This window comes from Hyphopichia burtonii (assembly GCF_001661395.1).
Source record: "Hyphopichia burtonii NRRL Y-1933 unplaced genomic scaffold HYPBUscaffold_3, whole genome shotgun sequence".
NCBI lineage: Eukaryota > Fungi > Ascomycota > Pichiomycetes > Serinales > Debaryomycetaceae > Hyphopichia > Hyphopichia burtonii.
In genome coordinates, this window is record NW_017963730.1 from 1155427 (window position 1) to 1172635 (window position 17209).

At 33.7% G+C, this 17209-nt stretch overlaps 6 protein-coding genes and 1 non-coding gene across 7 annotated transcripts; 3 read left to right on the forward strand and 4 right to left on the reverse strand.

Annotated features, from left to right (window-relative positions):
• Positions 1-72: 72 nt before the first annotated feature.
• Positions 73-1497, reverse strand: HYPBUDRAFT_148258 (glutamyl-tRNA(Gln) amidotransferase subunit; the record flags this gene model as incomplete). The annotated part of the gene is made up of 1 exon (XM_020220113.1): positions 73-1497. The coding sequence occupies one exon, from the start codon at positions 1495-1497 to the stop codon at positions 73-75; it is 1425 nt and encodes a 474-aa protein (XP_020077031.1).
• A 224-nt stretch (positions 1498-1721) lies between these two features.
• On the forward strand, positions 1722-3992 carry MES1 (methionine--tRNA ligase; the record flags this gene model as incomplete). The annotated part of the gene is made up of 1 exon (XM_020218581.1): positions 1722-3992. One exon carries the CDS (start codon positions 1722-1724, stop codon positions 3990-3992), a length of 2271 nt encoding a protein of 756 aa, XP_020077032.1.
• A 485-nt stretch (positions 3993-4477) lies between these two features.
• On the forward strand, positions 4478-4792 carry HYPBUDRAFT_152670 (uncharacterized protein). The gene has a single exon (XM_020221135.1). It carries the CDS (start codon positions 4488-4490, stop codon positions 4725-4727), a length of 240 nt encoding a protein of 79 aa, XP_020077033.1. The 5' UTR covers positions 4478-4487; the 3' UTR covers positions 4728-4792.
• A 137-nt stretch (positions 4793-4929) lies between these two features.
• On the reverse strand, positions 4930-8508 carry PSD2 (phosphatidylserine decarboxylase 2; the record flags this gene model as incomplete). Its single annotated transcript, XM_020218539.1, has 2 exons — positions 4930-7481; positions 7554-8508. 2 exons carry the CDS (start codon positions 8506-8508, stop codon positions 4930-4932), a joined length of 3507 nt encoding a protein of 1168 aa, XP_020077034.1.
• A 558-nt stretch (positions 8509-9066) lies between these two features.
• SRP101 (Signal recognition particle receptor subunit alpha) lies at positions 9067-10668 on the reverse strand (the record flags this gene model as incomplete). Its single annotated transcript, XM_020218544.1, has 1 exon — positions 9067-10668. One exon carries the CDS (start codon positions 10666-10668, stop codon positions 9067-9069), a length of 1602 nt encoding a protein of 533 aa, XP_020077035.1.
• A 239-nt stretch (positions 10669-10907) lies between these two features.
• Positions 10908-11007, reverse strand: HYPBUDRAFT_t91. Its single transcript has one exon. It is a non-coding gene; the product is annotated as a tRNA-Ser (tRNA).
• Positions 11008-13765: 2758 nt separating this feature from the next.
• CCN1 (Ccn1p) lies at positions 13766-15454 on the forward strand (the record flags this gene model as incomplete). Its single annotated transcript, XM_020219652.1, has 2 exons — positions 13766-14663; positions 14724-15454. The coding sequence occupies 2 exons, from the start codon at positions 13766-13768 to the stop codon at positions 15308-15310; spliced, it is 1485 nt and encodes a 494-aa protein (XP_020077036.1). The 3' UTR covers positions 15311-15454.
• Positions 15455-17209: the final 1755 nt, after the last annotated feature.

Genomic DNA, 17209 nt, shown 5'->3' on the forward strand with positions numbered 1-17209 from the left:
ACCTCATACTTTAACTCTTTATATTATATATATGTATATACACGTAAGATATATTTAGAAAATGTAATTAATCTAAATAAGCAATTTTTCTATTGATTTTGCTGCTTGAAGCAAAGTTTTATCATCACCATACTGTGCCATCAATTGAATACCTTGTTTCGCTGCTGGTAAGGGAATCGATATAGCAGGTAATCCAGCTAATGATGCAGGAATGGTTAGAATATCATTTATGTAACCAGTAAGAAAGTTTTCTTTAGATTTACTCTTATATTCGTCAATAGTAGGGGCCGGATCAATTGAAGTTGGAGAAATGAGAATATCACAACCATTTGATTTAGAAACATATTCAGATAAAAGTGGATTATAAAATCTGAATGTTTCATTGAACTCTCCCACTAATCTTTGACGAAGTTCATTAGCCTTTAAGTAATGATTTCCAGACTCAGAAGACAAAGTATAATTTCCCAATAAAATTCTCCTTTGAACCTCTGGCCCAAATCCTTTAGAACGGTTTTCTGTTAGAGTTTTGTAAGCTGTTTCTTTTACTTCTTCATCATTAAAACCGTATCTAGCTCCGTCGAAACGAGATAAGTTGGAAGCAGCTTCTGCGGTAGCTAGAGTATAATAAGACGAAAGCAGTTTTTTAATGCTAGGGATGCTTATCGGCTTTAACTCATGACCAGCTTTCAATAACTTGACTAAAACTTGCAGCCACTGGGATCTGGCTTGTGCAGTTAAGTCTTCAAGTATGAATTCCTGTGGTATACCGATAACAAACTTAGACTTAGACGAGAGGTGCTGGTGTTTCTCAACTTGAGTTCGAATACTTTCTGGTAATGAGGTTGGATCTTTGTCATCGTATTTGTCTAAAACATTGAACACTCTTTCTGCTAAAGCAACGTCTTTTGAAAGTATACCAACGGTATCTAGACTTTGTGCATATGCAATAACCCCCCATCTGGAGATCCTACCATAACTTGGTTTAAAACCAATCACTCCGCAATAACTGGCCGGTAATCTAACTGATCCACCAGTATCAGTACCTAGACTAAATGATGCTAATGATGCTGCAACAGCTGCTGCAGAGCCACCAGAAGAACCACCGGGCACACGCTCCTCATTTTCATACAATGGATTGAGGGTACTTCCATAATAGGAGTTTGTATTTGAAGATCCCATCCCAAATTCGTCCAAGTTGGCCTTACCTATAAGTTTCAGACCAGCTTCTTCTAATAGGTCTACAACTGTGGCATCGAATGGACTTTTGTAATTCGAAAGCATTAGAGATCCACTGGTGGTAAAGGTACCTTTAGTTGTTATATTATCCTTCGCTATGAAGCTAGTATCCCCAAGGACACCAGACTTCCCCGATGATCGACTTGATTCTACTTTCGTTATAAGACTGTTATGAGGATCAATTCCGACATATGTGGACAAGTACCGTATCAGTGTGTTGCAAAATGATGAGCCTATACGTGAATAGCCACGCATTAACATTATAGCTTGAACAAATAACGTAGTTGTGTTATGGAAATCAAAGCAGAAGCTTATGAAACCATCTTGGTGAAAACTGCGTGTATTGAATGTTAGTCATTTTTTCCATCGAGATGAAAAAAAAAAAAAAAATCTTTTTGAAGGAAACCTTTAAAGACAGTACTGAATTTTGTCATTAAGTCCTATAACCAGAGAGGTTACCAAAATAAGAGTATAATTAGTATAGGATGTCTTCTTTGGAGTTATTTGCTGATAAGGGCAACAATCTTTTAAGTCTTGTTAATAATTTAAAATTATCAATTGCTTCTCAGGTTTATCAACCAAAATTGGCTGTTACAATCAGTGAAGAAGATATTTCAGTTGAATTAAAGGATAAAAAGACCGGATTTCAATTGAATGAAGCCAATGCCATTGTTAAGTACTTAGCTGGTGATTTTACAAGCCATCCAGCTATTAATTTTGAAGAATTACTTGTTTATAAAGCCCTTAAATCCAACAAGAAGGAAAATGTTATTAAAGTAGCTACTGAAGAAGTGAAGTCATTTTTTGGAAAGGCCGAAATGAAAGCTGCCCAAATAATCTTATTTTCAGCTTTATATCCTGCTTTTATCGATTCTAAAGATGAAAATGTCTTGAGTGATTGGATTTCAGAATTTGCCAAATTACCAGAAGTTTCAAAAGCTATTGAACATGCTTCATCAATCACCAAGTTAGAAAGAGTTAAAGAAACAAATACTGGTGCTCAAAAAGTTAGAACTGGTCATTTAGTCAAAGATCAAGGATCAAGAATTTTACCAAAAGACAATGAAAGAAACATTTTAATTACATCAGCTTTACCATATGTTAATAACGTTCCACATTTGGGTAATATTGTTGGTTCAGTTTTGTCAGCAGATATATACGCTCGTTATGTGAAAAATAGAAATTATAATGCTATCTTTATTTCCGGTACTGATGAATATGGTACTGCTACTGAAACTAAAGCATTAGAAGATAAAGTGACTCCACAAGAGTTATGTGATAAATATCATAAGATTCATAAAGAAGTTTACGATTGGTTTGATATTGAATTTGATTATTTCGGTAGAACTACTACTGAATTACAAACTGAAATTGCTCAAGATATCTTTATGAAATTATATAATAACAATTATTTAGAGGAACAAACTACTGAACAATTATACTGTGAAGTTCACAAAGCCTTCTTAGCCGATAGATACGTTGAAGGTACTTGTCCAAAATGTTCTTATGATGATGCAAGAGGAGATCAATGTGATAAATGTGGTAGTTTATTAGATCCATTTGAATTAATTAAACCACGTTGTAAACTTGATAATGCATCACCTGTTCCCAAAAAATCTACTCATATTTATCTTAAATTAAACGATTTAGAAGAACAAGAGAAAAAATGGGTTGAAGAAGCGTCTGAAAAGGGATCATGGTCAAAGAATTCCAAGACTATTACTGGTTCATGGTTAAAACAAGGTTTAGAACCAAGATGTATTACTAGAGATTTAGTTTGGGGTACCCCAGTACCATTAGACAAATTTAAAGATAAGGTTCTATATGTTTGGTTTGATGCCACTATTGGATATGTTTCAATTACTGCTAATTATTTTAAAGATAAAGGAGCAGAAGATTGGAAGAAATGGTGGTTCAACCCAGAAAAAGTTGATTTGTATCAATTTATGGGTAAAGATAATGTTCCATTCCATACTGTTGTTTTCCCATCTACTCAAATCGGTACTGGTGATAATTGGACTAAATTACATCATATTAATACTACTGAATATTTACAATATGAAGATGGTAAATTTTCGAAATCTCGTGGAGTTGGTGTCTTTGGTAATAATGCTAAAGATACCGGTATTTCACCATCAGTTTGGAGATACTATTTAACGTCAGTCAGACCAGAAACTTCTGACTCCCATTTCTCGTGGAAAGAATTTGTCACCAAAAATAACAGTGAGTTATTAGCAAACTTGGGTAATTTTGTCAATAGGTTAGTCAAATTTGCCATTGCCAAATATAACGGTGTTATCCCCAATTATAACCCAAGTGATATTCCAGGTTATAAAGATTTTGAAAATGATATTAATACTTTATTAAAATCTTATATTGATACAATGGAATCAGTTAATTTACGTCGTGGTTTGGAAATTGCAATGGCAATTTCTGCTCGTGGTAACCAATTCTTACAAGATAATAAATTAGATAATTCCTTATATAACAATTCTCCAAATAAATCGGATGCTGTTGTTGCCGTTGGATTGAACTTGATTTACTTGGTTAGTGCAGTCATTTCTCCTTTCATGCCCCAAACCAGAACTCAAATCTCCCAAATCTTGAACGCTCCTCCTTTATCCATCACCGACAAATTCGAATTAGTCTTGGAACCCGGTCACAACATTGGTAAGGCCCAATACTTATTCCAAAGAATCGATGAAAAGAAAGTCGATGAATGGAGAAAATTGTACGGTGGTCAACAAAAGAAATAATCTTACAACTAAACTCAACTTAATTTATATATACATATACACATATCCCTTGATATTGTCTATTTGTCTCTATTTTCTATATTTACGGTGTATGTCTTGTGATAATCCATGTATTTGTAGTAATCGCTCTTATTCCGAGGCATTCCTCAATCAACAACTCCGGCTCTCCCTTACACTAATTCTGTTGCACCAAAGCTATCCTTTTTTGCAACTAGGAAATTTCTAGCGAGGTCCCAACCTTGTTTTACTACGTCTGTTGTCTTTTAGCGGCGTGCAAACTGAGTTTTGGTTGTTTTAGTGAATCAGTCGATTTTGCCTGTTCCGATGACAGCTCAATTTCTCCGGGCTCAATCTGCTTATCGTTTTTTTTTTCTTTTTTTTTAGGTCAACTCCCCACAAAAAAAGGAAATCGGTCCTTTGGTATAAATAGCACTAGATTCCCCGTGGTTTCTCAAAACTTGAGGTTATTCAAATTTTGTTTAGTCAGTAGTTTTAATGTCATTCATTACTAAATCACCAGTTGTTTTAGGTTTGTTAGCAGGATTGAGTGTTCCCCCAATCATCACCAAAGTAGTTTTGGTTCCATCTTTGATCCAATCAAAGTATGATGAAATCGATAGTATCAAACATGACTTAGATTATATAGGATGGCATGTACGTAACATGGAAGAAGTCAAAGGTTACAAGGAGGATGACATCTACGTTCCTGTAAGCTACTTTCAAGGTCGTTATTGAAAAGAGCCTTCCCCTCCTTTTTACTACTCACGATTTTTTAGTTCTTCTATACCTGGTTACGCAGCTACACCCAGGTCTATTCGGTGTATAATACAAGTATATAGTACTTCTTAATAAATATGATAGCCATTACTAATGAATAACATGTACTTAAAAAAAAAAATTCACAAAAAAAAAAAAGATGATGCAAATATATTTGAAGTTAATGATCTCTGCTATCGAGCAGAATTTCATCGTCTTCGCTGTCAAAGTCGTTTTCTTCTTCGTCCTCAACATAACCTGGGTCTTCTGTTGTTTTGATCAATTTCTTAATGTCTTCATTAGAAATTTTGATGTTAGAACTTTCCCAATTACTCAACTCATTTGGATCATTCAAGTCTCCTCCAGTCAAAACTCTAATCAATTTCAATTTGAATTCCTTGGATTGTTTACCAAAATCAATATGATCCCTTTTAAATTCGTCGACTTCAGGTGCATGCCCAATACTCTGTCCTACTCTAATAAGAGTTTCAATGCAAGTTTTCGAATTATCTAATAAATCAACGTCGAATTGGAATTTCAGTTTTTCAAACAATAAAACAATAGTGGATCCTCCAAATTTAAAGTATCCCACTTCTTCACCTCTTTTAACGAAATCTCCTTCCTTCACACTCAATATGGTCGATCCAACCATCATGGCGCCCACTGCAATCATTATTACTGTTCCAAATTCTTTTGTGTCTATTGAAATAAGAACTCTAACGTTTTCCCCAAAAACATCTAAATCACTTCTTATTGCCATTGGATTTACAGTATAATACTCCCCTTCGATATATTTGATTGAACGGATCTTCCCATCAACCGGACAATGGAATCTATGATAATCTTGGGGTGCTAGTCTAAAAATACCTAAAGTACTTTTTTCAGGTTTGAATAAATCAGTATCCTGTAAATTACTAAAATTACCGTTAAATAATTTTGCTAATGAAAAATTTCGTCCTTTAATCCACAATTCAGTGGCTAAATCAACCGTTTCGAATGCTGTACACCTACAATCTGCTGGTGATACCACAATTCTGCAATCTTTAGGTGATTCGTTTGGTCTTGCTCCCGGCTTTAATCTTCGATAAAAAAATTCGTTAAAAGTATTATATTTTTGGGGATCTTCAATTAAGCATTGAGTTAAGTCTAATTTATGAAACTTGATGAATGATTCAATATCATTTTTCGAACTTGGATGATCAAACTTTGTTCCTTGTTTGACACTAAGTTTTCTAAGTAATTGTCGGACTCTCCTTGTTTTGGCTTTATCTAATCCTTTGTACAATAATCTTATACCCAATCTAACATATACCCCCATTTTTTCTTCCATTATAATACCAGTGGTACGATCTTGCACTAAAATATTAGCCGAATTACTACCGATTTGGTATTTCCCATAAGTAAGTTTTATTAAAACTTTACTAAACCATCTTTTTGTTGCAGCTTGAGGGGTGACATAGGACGAAACTAATAATTTGTTAACAATACTCCAATCTTTAGATGCACAAATTGCTACATGGGTGATTATATCTATATCTAACTTTTTAGATAGCTTCTTTTGATAGCATAATGGACACTTTTCGATTTCAAAAATTTTATCTTCTGGTTTAGTCTTTGATAAAACATGTTCTTCTAAACAATCGATAATTTCTTCATCTTTTAATACGTCTCCGCCCCACGTTGATCTACCATATTTTTGGAAAAATTTTGCAACAATGTCATCACTGTTTTCGCATCCAAATGTATCAAGTACTGATATCAATTCAATATAATCGTATTGGCCAGGAGTCTCATTGAAATTATATTGGTCTAGTAAGATTTTCCAAAATTGTCTTCTCAATTCATCATAAGGTTGAAACCTTGATCTTACTTTTAAAATAGGTTTATATTTTTCGTTTAACTTTGAGTCATGTAGCTTTAGCGAAAGATTCATGGTCTTAAAATTTGATGTATCAGCATACAGTAAGGTGACCTTCTTACGTTTCATGAATTTCTTCTTTCTTATAGATTCAACCATATTATCATCTTCCAAAATTTTTATACCTTTTTTCAGAATTTCATCATCCAGTGAGTTAGGGGCAGGCAGCGATTGAGAAGTAGTTGTTGGGGGTGTTGAAACACCTGAAGGTGTTACATTGGAGAAAACTTCCAGGTCTTCCTTTTCCTCTTCAGATTTTTGTTCAGGAACTTGAGTGGAAAGAGATCTCAAATCATTCATAGAAAGAGAGAGATTTGCAACATTATCGTGGAATGAAAAATGATCTTTATCTAAAATCGAAAATTGAACATCGAAATTACGTTCATGGGACATGACTTCAAAGGCTAACCTCTCATTGAAAATTGGATTTAAAGTGTGACGTTTCCAACTAGTTCTAAATGTCTTCTTACCAAATGTAACAACAACAAAGGGATCCATGTCAAAAGACGTTCTTGTCATATTTTTCAACGGGGGTAAATCAGTACAGGAAACAATTTCTAAAAATAAGACACCCAACACTTTACGATTCTTTACTTCGAATTTTTCTAAAGCTTTCAGTTTACGCTTTCTACCGAATCTTTTCTTGGATTTACTCTTGACAGAATGATTTTCACTGAATATGTTTTCTCTGTCACTAATGAAATCACTATTAAAAGCACTATCAGTCGAAAAATACGATACATCAGACGAAGCCACGTCTTCTTCCCCTGGAGGAGTCACAGATAAAAATTGCAGACTACTATTATGATTTGAGTCTTCCATAAAATTGTTCATGGTTTGGCCTTGTAAATTAATATTTGTAGCATTATCAGTTTTCACCAATGAACTTGCATTAGATCCTGATCGTGAGCGACCATAGACTGATGCCTCATCCATTGATTCGATATCAGAAATACCCACTGCTGGGTCCGGAAATATTTCACCTTCATCGGCGTAAAATCCTTGGTCATCGAGTTGAATAATGGATACGCTCGGATCCGGATAAAGCAAGGAATCAAACCATGATTGAAGTAACGCTTGATTTGCGTCTTTGATTTCTACTTCTGTATCTGATATCGCAAGATTATCAACTTTATCGTTTAATTCTCCTGCTCCAGTCGGATTACGAGAGGGCGGAACAACATTAACAATTACGTTGTTATTTGCCAAATCACTATCAACCCTTGCACTGTCACTATTGAAGCCAGAAAAAGGTAACTCTTCTTGCTCAACTATATCCAAATTCTTTTGCCTGGTAGACTTTTTCGTCTTTTTCTTCTTGATAAGCAACTCGAAAGATACCAACAATGAACCAGTAACGAAACTATGGTGGGATTTAGTGGAGTATAATTTATGCCACCTAAGTTCCGTGGAGGATTTAAAAACGCCGTCTCTTATGAAGATATCTTTAACAAAGAGCCTAAGCTCACCAAGATACACTTTGGAGCTTTTATGTTTATCCCATATGGATAATGTCAAAACCTGGGAGTAGTCATTAGGTTTTAATTCAATAGTTATGATATCATCCCAAGTTGGTTGGTTGGTGTTCAATTTTCTCGAAGTTTTCTTTTTCGTTTTATTCAACAGGGCAACCAAAACTGGATTGACACTTTTCCTAGAAGTCAACGCTGGTTGAGTATTTGATTCATCATTCAGAAATTGGCTAGGCTGTACCAAGTCGGCCGCACGATTTGCATTGATCTTCAAGAATAATCGACTATCCCATGTGGGGGGTTGACTAGTCTTCTTGAAAGAGCTCGATCTGGAACGGTTGGCCCCTGGTCTGGATTTTCTAAGAAGCATGGTTTCATTAAATTGTCAAAGTTCAATTTGGCAAGCTTAGCAAGTCAAAATACAAAAAAAAAAAGTATGCAGTGTCTAAACCCGATTTGACAGCCTCCACTCAATTCTAGCCAAATGCTGATTATAATTCTAAGGATTGAAAAACAAATGAGGCGACCAAGAGTAAAGGAGGAAAGATCTATCGTAGAAGAGGATTATAAGGAATTCGAAGAGTACTTCGCAAAAGACCCAATTCTTAAAATAGTTAATAAAGGGAGGAAGCGAATTCTGTCAAAGAAAAGAAAAAAAAATTCCGTAAAAGCTTCTAAAATCGATTACAATAATAGAAACAAGGTATTTATAGCCTTGATCATAGACTTATATATTCTTGGTTTAAAATGAACTTTAAATGGAAAAGAAAGAGAGACTATATATGGAGTTTTTCGTTCATACAGTTGTCTGATCACAATCTCACTACAAAATAATAGTCATTAGTTGTATTAATATTAAAGAGTAAGAGTATTGTTACAATAGGTAGTAATTACTGATTTTGTGTTTAGAAGAATTTGTGTAAATGCTTTAGTTGGTTAACATATCAACGATTCTTTTAATGTTGAGTCTTTTAATGTCAGTGTAAGTCTGGCCGGTACCCATGAATAAGATAGGAACTTTTGTTGCCATGACCATATTTATCATTGTACCGACTAAATCACCAACTGTATCAACTTTTGAAATGATGAAAAAATCAAGATTTCTTCTGTTACCGAAAGCATTATTGAAGTTTATAGCTTGATCAATTGAATCAGTACCAACTAAGGCTTCCCCAACCATTATAATCTTATCAGGATTAGCGGCATCTCCAAATTTTTTCAATGGGGTCATTAATTTAGCATTTGAGTGAGTTCTACCGGCGGTATCGATTAAAACTATATCATAACTTTCTTGTTGAGCATGATTAATTGCCAGTTTAGCTGTAGTAACAACATGATCACCACCACCATAACCTTTTTCAAAAATATCAATTTTAGAAGTTGAGTTATTCAAAGTCTTCAAATTGTTAACATGAACTTTCAATTGTTCAACAGCTCCAGATCTAAAAGTATCGCAAGCACAAATCAAGACGTTTAAATTATTTTGTAAAAACCAATAAGCCAATTTTGCTAAATTTGTTGATTTACCCACTCCGTTAACACCAACAACTGATATGACATAAGGTCTTTGGTTATTTCTGCCTTTGATATCATATAATAAATCGGTTGAAACATTTGGTGTTAAAATTTTAGTTAGTTCTTCAACTAAAACATCTTTGTACTCTTTTGGAGTAACTTGAGTCTTATTACCAAATTTATTATTTATACGTTCAAGAATTAATTTTGAAGTTGCTGGGTGAATATTTTTAGAAACTAATTGATCTTGAAATTTTTTTGTTATTTCTTGTATATCAACAGTTGATCCGAAATAAGAACTAAGTTTATTGAAAAAACTTGAAACTCCTTTCGATTTACTTGAACCATCTTGAGTGGTTTCATCATCTTCACTATCATCTAGAATATCATTTAGTTCATTAACCAAAATCAAATCATCTTGGTGACTAAAAGAAGATAAATCAACTTTCAACTGTTGGGTATTATCACTTGGACCAACAGATCCTTCTTTACTCTCAGAATAATCTAGTATTGATTCATCAACACCATCTTCAACCATTTCACCATTATCCCATTTTCTCATCTTCTTCTTCGAATTGGTTACGTGGGTTTTCTTAGGCGTGCTTGTGCCGCTATTTATGGGAGATGCAGAAGAAGGATTATCAACAGCTTTCACTTGTTGTTTATATTGCATTAATTGGTTAAATTGATAATCAATCAATTTTTTCAACTTACTTGAATCTTCATCATTTTCAGTTAATTTAAGATATGTTTTCAAAACATCATTCAACGTTTGCCTAATCTTTTCTTGGTCAATAGTAGTAACAACCTCAAAGTATAAAGCAGTATATAATTTGTCTCTTTTTATGCTATAAAATTTTCTTTGATTCGATTTAAAAGAAATGAAGTTCGAATCATGGTAAAGCACGGTATCATTAGCAATTGCATAAATAAAGTCATTAAATGGGTTGGTCTTATTGTTGTATTGGTATCTTACGACACCGGATGCATCAAAGACTATTAAGGATTGTGACATGCTGACTTAAATGCTTACTTTGACAAAGTCCAATGAGCCAATCTTTGATACCTGGCTCTTTTCTGTAGAAGAAAAAAAAACTTATGAGCGCACAAAAAACATCCACACACCAGAGTGATTTTTATCACCAATTTCTTTATCTCACAGTAAGTGCTTTACATGCCTTTAATGAGGTTCAAAAACGCTATCATTACTTTCATACCGTAGGCGTTCGTTCGATTTAAATAGCAAAAAAATGGCGTTACAGACAGGATTCGAACCTGCGAAGGTAAAACCCAATGCCTAACAGCTAACTTGGTAATTAGCAGGGCATCGCCTTAACCGCTCGGCCACTGTAACTTAGTAACTCGACGGAATCGAACCCAAGACTCGAAATCGTGGCTTGAAGGAAGAGAATTCCAATACCGCTGCGACAACGTCCCGAATTTATAGTTTTTTCGAAAAATGACTTGTTTTAAATATTTTTTTTATAAATCAAAACTTTTTTAGTTTTTTAAGAAATTTTTGAAAAAAGCAGCTACGTTGGCATTAAAACAATAAATTGTTCAAACCTGTAGATTCTAACAGCGGCTTAAGCCTTGTTTAATTATTCAGAATATCAAAATTATTCTTGTGCTTTGCACAATTGATTAAACAAGATGTGCGAAGTAAGCCCGACAGGTTACTCTTCGAAGAAGCAACGGTATACATCTTTCTTGCTTAGTATAAAAGGAGGAAAAAACAGCTAAATATTTTTTTTTTTTCCAAGATAAAAAAATCATCATAATTGTAAGAAAAAGTTGAAAAAGGAAAGCTTTTGAATAGACCTGAAAAAGGTTAAACAAAATTTATAGTCTTGTAAGATAACAAAAATCGTTATAGCATTGCATAGCTTTCCCAGGGTTAGGTCGGGTGGTATAAGAAGACCGCTTGTGCTTTATTGCAGACAAAAGAATTGCACGATCAAGAATCCATTGTCGACACTGACGGCCTTTCAATGATAGACTGCAGAAATTAACTCACAGATTTGATTAGCAATGAATGTACCCGACTATCACCCGACTATCAACTTGAGAAACAAAGAGAGAGATGAGTTGCAAAAAGATACATGAATGTAGGAGGAGAACCTGAATGGTTGGTCTAGAATAGCGATTGGTTGCGAAAAATACTCGGTTTAGTTTTCAGAACCCGCTCGATACAGACGCTCCTATTGCATTGGAGGCGGAAACGCTAAGGCAGTATTAAACATTTCCAACGATGATGCATTTTTTGAGATGACCAAAGATTTAGCCTTCGTCTGAAGATTTGAGAGAATTTTTCCTCTTTCTATACAAAATGATCATTTTTTGGACTGGCTACAACGAAAATGATCTGGAATCTTGCAAGTCTAGCTATACTAGGCCCCTGGTATTACTCTATCGTTTAGGTTTAGGGTTTGCCGGGTGTTTTGTTTTGCAGCAAAAGAATGCATTCTGAGCAGCAAGAACAGAGCATTCTTGAATGAGCAGTAAGAACAGAGCCTTCTTGAACTCTAACGCAAAGGCCAGAACATATTCAATACCTCCATGTGCCTCAAAGTACAAATGATGAAAATAAAATTCTTCATTCGTCAAAGACCTCTCTTGTCTTTTCACGTAGCAAAGAGATAGCTGTTCAATTCTTCAATCCTATCAGCATTCTGTAGAACAGGCGAAATTCTCAAATCCTCAGACAACAAGTTATAATTGATCTATTACCAGACACCCTGAGTATTTTCTTACAATACCCTGCTTACAATAAACTGAATATTCAACCCACAATAAGCTGAATATTCAACTTACAATACCCCTAGTACCCAACTCCTACAATTCAGCTTACAATATATTCGTCCCAGCAATTCAATCTACAATAACGTACCTAATCCGCACTTCCTAATTATAAATATAAATTGGGAGGTGAACTACTCCAAATGTCTAGATCAGTCACGATTCAACACGAAAGAATAGTAACAGCCCAAAATGGTAATGTCTCGACTAACCATAGAATTTGAAGGGTTTCCAGATAATTGCTCTCCATCAAATAATACTTCTGTGCAGTTATCAATAGAGTTAGACATGCATTTTAAAACACGCTACCCAAAGAGTGGAGCCATACGTCCTGCTAATGCAATCACCCAGTACCTTTACAAAGGAACTCAACTCGCTGCAGGTGTACCACCTGTTTGCAAAGTTGGCACCTTACATTTCCCCAACTATGACCGGTATTATCGTGTTTTGAAGGAGTCTTTGAAGGTGGACATTGTATGTAACATGAAAACGGCAAGGGCAATACCAAAATAGAAACCAAATTGTGAATATACCGAAGCGGGTCGAGAAACAATAAAGCTTTTAAATCTAAAGGAAGGAGTTTTAAATGCAAAGATTGCAAAAAGTATCACAGACACTATATTTTTCGCGTATTAGTTTCAGTCGACTACAAGATGGACTGGGCCCATTGAAGAGTCAGCGATGAGTGTAGCGGTGGACGTGGTGATGGTGGTAGAGGTGGTCGACGTAGAGGTGGATGTAAGCGTATGTGTAGCGTACGTGTAGCGTAGCCAGAAGAGATGGCAGGGTAGTAGTGGTGGTCGAGTTTAGGAACGTCTAGTAAAGCAGGCTTGACAAGTAACAAAACGAGTTTTTTTACGCGTTGCGTTTGCAATTTAATTCTTCGATTTCATTGTAAAATATCTCTTCAAAGATGGATATAACTGAGCTTTCTTTAAGCTGTATGAGTTCATAACATAAGTAATATAAACATACACCAAACACCAAACACCATTCAGTAGGGCCTTCACTAAAATTCATTTTTTTTTTTTTTTTTTTTTTTTTTTTTTTTTTTTTTTGGCTAGTTGTTTTTGTTATTTATCGTTGTTCTTTTAAAACACCTCCTACGATTTCGATATATATATATATATATTGAAACTTTCTTTTATATAACTTGTTCAATCTGTTCACAGTTGTTCTTCTTTTGATTCTTTTGTTTCCCCATCAGTTGGGTTGTTCTTGTATAGCCAGACTGTTCTTTCAAATTTCTATTCACTCTTTAAAGCCTCCAGTCAGTTGACTTGTCATTCGTTTATAAAAAAAATCTTTTAAAGATGGATTCATCAAGAACTAGTCAAAAGCAAAAATATGGTCCACCAACTTCAATCAAACCAAGAAGTTATAATGTCATGTTGGAATTATTAGAAACACAAGCAAATAAGAAATTAACTAATGAATATAATCAAGATGTTAAACAATGGTTAGCAGTGTTAGAAAATGAATCATTAGTTAACCCATCAATGATTGACTTACAACCCGAGATTCAATGGTTTATGAGACCATTTTTGTTAGATTTCTTAATTGAACTTCATTCGAGTTTTAAGTTACAGCCATCGACATTATTTTTATGCTTTAACATTATTGATAGATATTGTGCTAAAAGAATTGTTTTCAAAAGACACTATCAATTAGTTGGATGTACTTCATTATGGATTGCTTCTAAATATGAAGATAAAAAATCAAGAATACCAACCTTAAAAGAATTATCAATAATGTGTAGAAATGCATATGATGAAGAAATGTTTATTCAAATGGAAATGCATATTTTATCAACCTTAGAATGGAGTTTGAGTCATCCAAATTTAGAAGAATGTTTACAATTATCCATTCAATCAATGAATAATTTACAAGTTACTCCTTGTAAATATAATAATTTAACTCCAAATAATTCCAAAACATCTGCTATTACTGCAATTAGTAGATTTTTGTGTGAATTATCATTATACGATCGGTTTTTTCTTACCATGCCAACTTCTTTGGTTGCTATCACAGCAAATTTACTTGCATGTTCAATGTTACAAATTAATACTTCTTCTAATTATTTAGAAGATTTAATAAAATCATATTATATCAAAAAATATGACCAAAGGAAACCATCAACTTCTTCAATAAATTTATTTGCAACTCCAAAATCTTTTAAGAAAAATCAAGAAGATATAATAATCACCGCTAGTGATTATGAAAGTAATAGTGAATACGAAGAATTTTTCACTGATGAAGAAGATGAAGAAGAAGAAAATAAACAACCCCAAGTTAAAGGTTCCTTTTTAAGTGGATTCGATCCAAATACTACAATTGACCAAATTAAAAAAGTTTGTCTTATGTTTATTATTCAATTATCAAAGATAACCGATGTTTTAACCAAAAAATACGAATCTTTAGGAGTTATTCAAGTTATTAAAAATTTCAATAATAGATATAGCTTCATCATATCAACCATCATTGATAATTCTAAAATGATCATCAATGATGAATACATTCATTCAAATAAATTAAATCACTTATCTGATATTTTATTACAATTACCCCAAATTAATGATATTGAATCATTGATTAAAAATAATACTACTACTAGCTTACCAATCCCATTAACTCCTCCTTCTGCAACCTCTCAATATTCAATGTTTCTGCTTTCAAATCATACTCTATCGAGTGTTTGTGCTACTCCAATCAACTCAACCCATTTAAAACCAAATCCACCATATAATTTTAATCACACTCAAAGCTCAGATGCTATCCATGGTTTCAGTCCCGTTTCTAAAAACCTGCATCATCCAATCAATGATTGGTCCTCCCCAATCTCAAAGGTCTCTTATTAATGTTGCTTTTGACGACCCTCCTTCGATGCCTTTCGGCTTTCAAATTAATTTCACTTCAATTCTTCGTCTACATATTTGCATTGTATTCATTTCTTACATAATACATATTAATATACTTATCATCATAATATCATGCCATCCCTTAATGTAGAAACAAATGATAGAATATAAAATAATAGCTGTAGAAGTATTAGCGGTAGAAGGTTATAGCTGTAGTGAAGGTTATAATTGTAGGAGAAGAGAACGCGTACACTACCCCCCCTCGGTCTGTCAAATCAGGAAATGCAACCGGTGTTTACCGGAATGACCCTCGGAAATGCGTCTTCTTTGTGAGCAAAAGTGTAGTTAAGGGGCCCCGGCAGATGGTTCGGGTGTCGCAGGGCAACGGATTATTGTTGATGTTTTCTTTTGTTTTGGCGTCTAATCGATGTTTTTTTGTTGATTTTTTTGACGCTGTTAATTAGACGCCGTTACTTGATAACTACTTAATCTTAAGCAATTGGGTTCTACCCTGGATCTCCTTACATATCCTTCGCTACATATTCCTCCAGACGCTATCTCCAGATACCATCGCTGCTCGTTGACCCTCCTAAATTATGTCTGAAGAAGACAATTTTAATTCAAAGAATCAGGTATGGGTTCCAGATGCTGATCATGTTTTCCTTAGGGGTTATATAAGTGATAATGATAAGAATTCAACGGAAACTAAGGTGACTTATCAAAAATCAAGTCAAGAAATGACAATTACAATACCTACTAAAGATTTAGAACCATGTAATCCATCAAAATTTAATAAATGTGATGATATGGCAGAATTAACCCATTTAAATGAACCTTCGGTGATATATAACTTACAGTTACGTTATAATGATGACTTGATTTATACGTATTCTGGATTGTTCTTGGTTGCGATAAACCCTTACAAAAATTTAAAAATTTATGAAAATTCAATCTTGAAAAAATATCATAGTCAACAATACGATAAACCTCCTCCTCATATTTTTGCAATTGCTGAAGGCACTTATAGAAACTTACTAACTAATAGAAAAGACCAATCCATCTTGGTCACTGGTGAAAGTGGTGCTGGTAAAACAGAAAATACTAAAAAAATTATCCAGTACTTATCTTCAATAACTCCTTCAGATATAAAACAACAATCTAATACCAGTAATAAAAATATCGATACTAAGATTTTACAAGCAAATCCTATTTTAGAAAGTTTTGGTAATGCTAAAACTATTAAAAATAACAATAGTTCAAGATTCGGTAAATTCATCAAGATCTATTTTTCAAATGATGGTATAATAGATGGTGCAACTATTGACTATTATCTTTTAGAAAAATCAAGAGTTGTTTATCAGTCTGAACAGGAAAGAAATTACCATGTTTTCTACCAATTTTTAAAAGGTCAATCCGATTCGAAATTGTCTGACCTTCAATTAATAAAAGATTTGAACCATTATGAATATTTGAATAAATCTAAATTTGATATTGCAAATACTGATGATTCAAAAGACTTTAATAGTCTCGTTGATGCCTTTGATATAATGGGCTTTAGTGAATTCGAATCCAATAATATTTTTTCAATTTTGGCAATCATTTTACATTTGGGTAATTTAAATTTTACCTCTTGGAAATCCGAGCAAGCTAACTTCACGTCTGAAAGTCCGATTGATATCATTGTTAAATTATTAGGTATAGATAAAAATGATTTCACTTCAAATTTATTGAGACCTAAAGTTAAAGCTGGTAGAGAATTTGTAAGTAAACTGAAAAAACCTTCGGAAGTTAAATATGTCATTGATGCTTTTGCTAAACATTTATACGAAAAAATTTTTCAATATATCATTTTCCGTATTAACGATAATTTGAAAACCGATAATATCGATGAATTTAATT